Source organism: Clinocottus analis, unplaced genomic scaffold (assembly GCF_023055335.1).
Source record: "Clinocottus analis isolate CAN_PGR_092001 unplaced genomic scaffold, fCliAna1.0.p SCAF_98, whole genome shotgun sequence".
Lineage (NCBI taxonomy): Eukaryota > Metazoa > Chordata > Actinopteri > Perciformes > Cottidae > Clinocottus > Clinocottus analis.
This window is the reverse complement of record NW_027176260.1, coordinates 40001-47500: the sequence shown is the minus strand read 5'-3', so window position 1 is coordinate 47500 and position 7500 is coordinate 40001. Positions and strand designations below refer to the sequence as shown.

The 7500-nt window shown below is 48.6% G+C and overlaps 1 protein-coding gene across 1 annotated transcript in view; it reads left to right on the top strand.

Moving 5' to 3' along the window:
* LOC137781891 (solute carrier family 49 member 4-like) overlaps positions 1-4960 on the top strand; it is a 16395-nt gene extending 11435 nt beyond the window's left edge. The window contains exons 6-8 of the mRNA XM_068570900.1: positions 1613-1740; positions 2198-2380; positions 4123-4960. Of these exons, the coding sequence (XP_068427001.1) occupies positions 1613-1740; positions 2198-2380; positions 4123-4238 (427 nt within the window). The 3' untranslated portion in view covers positions 4239-4960. The remainder of the gene's footprint in view (positions 1-1612; positions 1741-2197; positions 2381-4122) is intronic.
* The last annotated feature ends 2540 nt before the right edge of the window (positions 4961-7500 follow it).

The following is a 7500-nucleotide window of genomic DNA, read 5'->3' as shown; positions in this document are numbered from 1 at the left end:
GCCCCCTTTACGCCCAAGGCCACGCCCCTCCTCATCTTCATGTTACTCCGGACTTCTCCTCCTGCGGATGTGTGTGTGACACGGAATCACATGCAGTGTGTGTGTGTGTGTGTGTGTGTGTGTGTGTGGGTTTGAGGCCATTTAAATTGAAGTGTTGCTGGTTATCGATCCTCCGCTAAGCCCCGCCCCTCTAACACAGACTGGCCAATGGGCTCTGCTCCTGCTTCAACGTTTCTGTAATAATGAAGTTTCTTCACATTCGTGAGACATGATGACAGAAAGTTACTCAAAAGTCCAGCGACCTTGTGTATGTCCAGGAACTGATCCACTGTGCCGAGGAGGCTCATGACCACGTCATAAACTACTTTATTGCCTCCAAACAAACCCTGTACAGACACGTCCAGCTTTACATGCCTTATGAAGGAACAAAAGGTTTAATATCCTGTAAAGCATTTGCTTTAGCTGCTAAATATTTACTGAATGAAGATTTCAACACGTCCTGTTGATGTAAATAGTGTTTTAATGTCACAGAATATCCATATCTCATATCTCTGCACAGCTTTCACTGCAGAAGGAAATCAGGTTCAGCGTTTGTTCACGAGCAGAATAAATCTATCATATTATTAATCAAACAGTTTGAATCACAGGACTTATCTCTCCAATCAGGGACAGAGCTCTTTATCAAGTGGACTCAGAGCTGTGATCCTCTCTGGCAGCGGACCAGCACACAGGAGGGCGTGGCCTGAGGAGAGGAACGCATCGCACGGGTCCAGAGCATCGTTAGAGCTGACCACCAGGGGGCGACTCCTCTGGTTGTATAGAAGTCTATGCTTCATGTGTTAAAGCTGCATTCTCTCTCCTGACCACCAGGGGGCGACTCCTCTGGTTGTATAGAAGTCTATGCTTCATGTGTTAAAGCTGCATTCTCTCTCCTGACCACCAGGGGGCGACTCCTCTGGTTGTATAGAAGTCTATGCTTCATGTGTTAAAGCTGCATTCTCTCTCCTGACCACCAGGGGGCGACTCCTCTGGTTGTATAGAAGTCTATGCTTCATGTGTTAAAGCTGCATTCTCTCTCCTGACCACCAGGGGGCAACTCCTCTGGTTGTATAGAAGTCTATGCTTCATGTGTTAAAGCTGCATTCTCTCTCCTGACCACCAGGGGGCGACTCCTCTGGTTGTATAGAAGTCTATGGCAGCTCATGAAATGCTCAAGAGACGTCGATGTCGTGGTTCAACGCTGTGAGCGGAAACGTTCTTGTTACTCCTCCTCACTGACTCTCTTTCTCCTCCTCCTCCTCTTTCTCCTCCTCCTCCTCCTCCTCCTCTGGCGTTCCCTCCGTGTTAATTCTCTCTGGTTTTCCTCCGAGCGTCTCGTCCGCGAGCGACCAAACTAAAGTAATTAGTGTCTCTGCTGCCGCGAGGCTTCTAATCTCTCTGCACACACCCAGCAGCTCATGAGCTGTGAGGCTTTAGAGAGAGAGGGGGATTCTGGGAGTCGCCCGCTGGCTCGTCTTCCTCAATACATCACAATGTGCATTTCCAGTCCGCCCGCTCAGCTGGTGAAACAAATGGAATGAAGCCTCTGGGTTCTCTGGTTGTTCCTCTACAGGTTTGCAGACTCCATCCGGGGGATGCTGAAGCTCATCCTGGTGCTGATGCTGGCGGGCGCCTCGCTGTCCTCCACCTGGTTCACGCTCACCTGTATAAGCTCCTTCACACACCTGCCCTCCACTACAGGTGAACTTTATATTCATAATATCTTCACCTCTTCAGCTTCCTTGCTGGTCTCTTCGCTCTCTTCATACACACCAGACTCCATTCATAAAACCAGTGATTTAAGCCGTCAGCCCACTGAGCTGCTGCTCTCCTGCTGCCGGACTCTGGTGGTGCGTTTGTGTTGTGAGAGACTTTAGTGAATCTGAACCGACTCTTTCAAACACTGAAGTCTGTCAACAACACAAACACACTCCCTTAAAGAGGCAGCAGCTCCTGAGCGCTGGGAGGTTAAATCATTGTTTTTATGAATGGAGTCTGGTGTGTTTGGAGAGAGCAGAGATAACGGCTTCAGTCCCCGTCAGAATCCCAGTGTGATGTTTTCCAATTGATTTTCCAGCAGAGTCCTTTGGGCTGAATACATCACAGCGTCTAGCAGGAAGCTCATAACTCACTCGTCCTCCTCCTCTTCCTCCCTCAGCCATTCTGTACACGTCCTGCATCCTGACGGGCATCTTCATCAACAGCAGCATACCCATATTCTTCGAGCTGCTCATCGAGACCGTGTACCCGGTCCCTGAAGGCATCACCTGCGGCGTGGTGACGTTCCTGGGGAACATGGTCACCGGCACGCTCCTCGTCTTCCTCACCTTTTACTCGACAGGTGAGAGGAGGAACACGAGCAGGAAGCATCTGAACATTCAGCTCCCTACTTGTTGGCCTTCAGCCTTTCAACAAAATGTAAAGCAGTCAAACCCCATGAAGGTAGAAAGCAGCGCTGTGGAGCAGAAGGAGCTCGAGACTCTCAGACCTGGTTGAGTCACTCGTCTGGTGGGACACCAGAACGCAGCCGCGGGTTCAAGTCCCTCACAGGACGAGAGTCTAGCGGGAGCGCTAAAGAGCGACGCATCCACAGGCCTCTGCAGCGGCAGCATGACAGCAGGCTGTAGCACTGAGACAGCAGGCTGTAGCACTGAGGCAGCAGGCTGTAGCACTGAGGCAGCAGGCTGTAGCACTGAGACAGCAGGCTGTAGCACTGAGGCAGCAGGCTGTAGCACTGAGACAGCAGGCAGTAGCACTGAGACAGCAGGCTGTAGCACTGAGGCAGCAGGCTGTAGCACTGAGGCAGCAGGGTGTAGCACTGAGACAGCAGGCTGTAGCACTGAGACAGCAGGCTGTAGCACTGAGGCAGCAGGGTGTAGCACTGAGGCAGCAGGCTGTAGCACTGAGACAGCAGCTGCAGGTGAACTCTGCAGAAACAGGTCAGCAGTTTTGTAGAGCAGGGTTAGGGTTAGACCGGGTCCTGTTCAGCACCCTGCAGGTCTTTAGCAGGAGGAGGAGGAAGAGGAGGAGGAGGAAGAGGAGGAGGAGGAAGAGGAGGTTCTCCTGCTTGGAGAAAGTTCAGCGCAGACAAATATTTGCAGTTTGAGTTCTTTAGTTTAGTTTCAGCTAAACTTTGCGTTCTCGTCAGAAGTGACTCTTTGAACCCGTGAAGACGGCGGAGGCGTTAAAGACAACAGAGAGAAACCGCTTTTCTTTGAAGAGCTCCTGAGAGAATAAAAGAGCCGCTTCATTTCCTGTTTTGTTTTTGACTTTAGAATCATGAGAAGGTGAATGAACAGTCACTTTATGTTACCTTCACAAGAGCAGAATGTGAGTCTCATTGCTCCTTCATCTACTCTAAAGACTTCTATACAACCAGAGGAGTCGCCAGAGGAGAGAGAATGCAGCTTTAACACATGAAGCATAGACTTCTATACAACCAGAGGAGTCGCCAGAGGAGAGAGAATGCAGCTGTAACACATGAAGCATAGACTTCTATACAACCAGAGGAGTCGCCCCCTGGTGGTCAGGAGAGAGAATGAAGCTTTAACACATGAAGCATAGACTTCTATACAACCAGAGGAGTCGCCCCCTGGTGGTCAGGAGAGAGAATGCAGCTTTAACACATGAAGCATAGACTTCTATACAACCAGAGGAGTCGCCCCCTGGTGGTCAGGAGAGAGAATGCAGCTTTAACACATGAAGCATAGACTTCTATACAACCAGAGGAGTCGCCCCCTGGTGGTCAGGAGAGAGAATGCAGCTTTAACACATGAAGCATAGACTTCTATACAACCACAGGGCCATAAAAGCTGCTTGAGGGTCAACTGAAGGTCATTGATAACGAGCAACGCGACCAATTTCACTGAATTATTCAGAATCATTATGAACGACATCTTTCCTTTACAGGATGTCAGGGGTCTTTATTGATCGGTCATTAGTTCTCTGATCAATGGGTCTGTAGATGATGTCATTATGCAGGAACATGAGGTCATACGTCCCCCCTGTCCTGTTCAGGTGGAGCACGGACACAATGACAAACGTTCATTCATACGTTCATGTACGTGAACTCTCTCTCCACAGACGTGTCCTGGTTGAACTGGTGTCTCACCGGTTCCTGCCTCTTCAGCCTCGTGCTCATCCTCTTCTTCAGGGAGTCGTACGACCGGCTCTACCTGGACGTCTTTGTGGCCGTGTGACGCTGCTGAGGACAACAACAACAACAACAACAACAACTAAACGATATGATGACACAATACAGAACTGAATATTAACAACAATGAAACTTGCACAAGAAGAGGAAAGAAAAAGGGACGTGCTGGTGAGAACCATACGGACTCAGTCGTTGTTTACAGACTTCTGGACAGGAAGTGAACGATGCTCCGGCCAATCAGCGGGCCCGATGCTCCCAGTGGGCGGGTCCTCCGCTGCTCAGAGCTCCAAAGTGACCTTCAGAGGATTTTATGAGAACATTAATATGCAACCACGAGGTCTGGACACGGACCTGCACTCTGACTTCTGTTCCCTTCCTCTGGCGGCGCGGACGCAGACGCTGCGGCTCGCCAAAGTAAAAGCTCGCCTCTGCTTTTACTTTGGCGGGGTAATTGTGTCAAATAATGTTTTTAGAGTTTTTTTTAATAATGTGTTTTCAGCCAGTATTTATGTACACATCTCAACACTAACGCAGTCAGTTCCTCTGTGTGTGTGTGTGTGTGTGTGTGTGTGTGTGTGTGTGTGTGTGTGTGTGTGTGTGTGTGTGTGTGTGTGTGTGTGTGTGGAGCTCCAGCTGAGCGTCTCCTGACCAAGGGAACCTGAAGGGAACACAAAAGGTTTCTTTGGAGATCAAACTGGATCTGAGGCTCAAACAGCTTCAGACGAGAGACTTCCTCTTCGTCTCCTCTTTGTCTTCGTCTCCTCTTTGTCTTCGTCTCCTCTTTGTCTTCGTCTCCTCTTTGTCTTCGTCTCCTCTTTGTCTTCGTCTCCTCTTTGTCTTCGTCTCCTCTTTGTCTTCGTCTCCTCTTCGTCTCCTCTTTGTCTTCGTCTCCTCTTTGTCTTCGTCTCCTCTTCGTCTCCTCTTTGTCTTCGTCTCCTCTTTGTCTTCGTCTCCTCTTTGTCTTCGTCTCCTCTTCGTCTCCTCTTTGTCTTCGTCTCCTCTTCGTCTCCTCTTTGTCTTCGTCTCCTCTTTGTCTTCGTCTCCTCTTTGTCTTCGTCTCCTCTTCGTCTCCTCTTTGTCTTCGTCTCCTCTTCGTCTCCTCTTTGTCTTCGTCTCCTCTTTGTCTTCGTCTCCTCTTCGTCTCCTCTTTGTCTTCGTCTCCTCTTTGTCTTCGTCTCCTCTTCGTCTCCTCTTTGTCTTCGTCTCCTCTTCGTCTCCTCTTCGTCTCCTCTTTGTCTTCGTCTCCTCTTCGTCTCCTCTTTGTCTTCGTCTCCTCTTCGTCTCCTCTTCGTCTCCTCTTCGTCTCCTCTTTGTCTTCGTCTCCTCTTTGTCTTCGTCTCCTCTTCGTCTTCGTCTCCTCTTCGTCTCCTCTTCGTCTCCTCTTCGTCTTCGTCTCCTCTTCCTCTTCGTCTCCTCTTCGTCAGGTGCTGGTGTTGTTTCCTGTAGTTTCTACTCTTGTAGAGAGAAGGTCTTTCACCTGCTGACGTGTTGCCTTACCGACTCTCTGTGTGTGTGTGTGTGTGTGTGTGTGTGTGTGTGTGTGTTTATAAAACTAAATATATATAAAAATGTATTTATATTTAAATATTTATATATAAATATAAACATATTTATTTATATCTGATGTTAACGCTCATGTTCTCCTGTCTTAGCGCACACACACACGCACACACACACACACACACACACACACACACACACACACACACACACACACACACACACACACACACCCTCTCTGTGTTTGAAATGTCTTGTTTAAATGTGACTGTTGAATATTTCCAGCACCTTATTGAATAAAGTTTTTTGAGATGAAATGTTTTGTCTCGTGACCTTTTGACCTGAAGCCTGAACGTGTGTGTGTGTGTGTGTGTGTGTGTGTGTGTGTGTGTGTGTGTGTGTGTGTGTGTGTGTGTGTATTTCTAAAACCACAGGCTCATTGTTCAGCTGTTTGTTTTCTACAAACTGTTTTCTTTGACTTTGGGCGTCGCAGTATGAATAATATCATAAACGATCTCATGAATCATCGTCTGCTCGTCATAACCTCTGGAGATTTATTCCGTCCTCTGCGCAGATTAGATTATGTTAAATTGTAAAATCGAGGGACGAACCAATCGAAACACTTTGTCACTTGTTGACATTTTAAATTCCTGCCTGTTTGCATCCGAGGGAGAAATACAACAAACAGGATGTTTACGAGGTAAACAAAGTGTTTCCTGTCTCCGCCGAGGCCTCAGAGCAACAGTGACTTCCTGTTTGGTCCCATCTGCATGTTTGATATGTGCACGTACGTCTGTTCATGTTTACCTGGTGAAAGTCCTCATGAGGTCACTTCCTGTTCACGGCCGCAAAAAAAAACAAGATGGCGGCGAAGTGGGCGCCAGGATGAGGACGTCCTCTAAAGAACAGTCTGTGATTCAAACTCCGTTTTCAAACGAGCATGCGAGACACGAAGAGAACAACGGAGGGAACACGCCGCCGCTGCAGCCCCGCCCAAAGGGCTTCTGGGTAAGAGGACGCTCAAACGCTCTTTGAGATCAGACGGAAGCAGCAGGAGACGACGAACACCTGAGGTCCAGCCGGACGCTTCACAAGAACAAACAGGAAGTCACAGAAACAGTGACTTCCTGTTGGAGCCGATCTGTCGTTTACAGACCTTCAGATTCAGTCCTGTTTGTATTTATATGCATGTTCAGCGTCTCTTTGTGTCTCTTTGAGTCTCTTTGAGTCTCTTTGAGTCTCTTTGTGTCTCTTTGAGCCTCTTTGTGTCTCTTTGAGTCTCTTTGAGTCTCTTTGAGTCTCTTTGTGTCTCTTTGAGTCTCTTTGTGTCTCTTTGTGTCTCTTTGAGTCTCTTTGTGTCTCTTTGTGTGTCTTTGTGTGTCTTTGTGTCTCTTTGAGTCTCTTTGAGTCTCTTTGCGTCTCCTCTGCGTCTCCTCTGCGTCTCCTCTGCGTCTCCTCTGCGTCTCCTTTGCGTCTCCTCTGCGTCTCCTCTGCGTCTCCTCCATTCTCCCTTGAAGCTCCACAAGTAGTCCCTTAATTGACTTCTCCAGGATTATGAAAAATGAGCCGTGCTTCTTCAAACGGCTCATTTAGCAGACGTTACTTTATCTCTGACATATTTAAAAAAAATGCAAAAGTGCTGCTGATGAGGAGCGATGGGCTGCGGAGCCGAGATACCGACGTCTGACAGCCGGACGCTAATATGCAATTCATCATGGACGAGTGTTCGGTTCCTCCTGCGGAGGAAAACACAGCGACGCAAGGACGCAGTGCTGAAGGAGACGACACGAGGACGCAGTGCTGAAGGA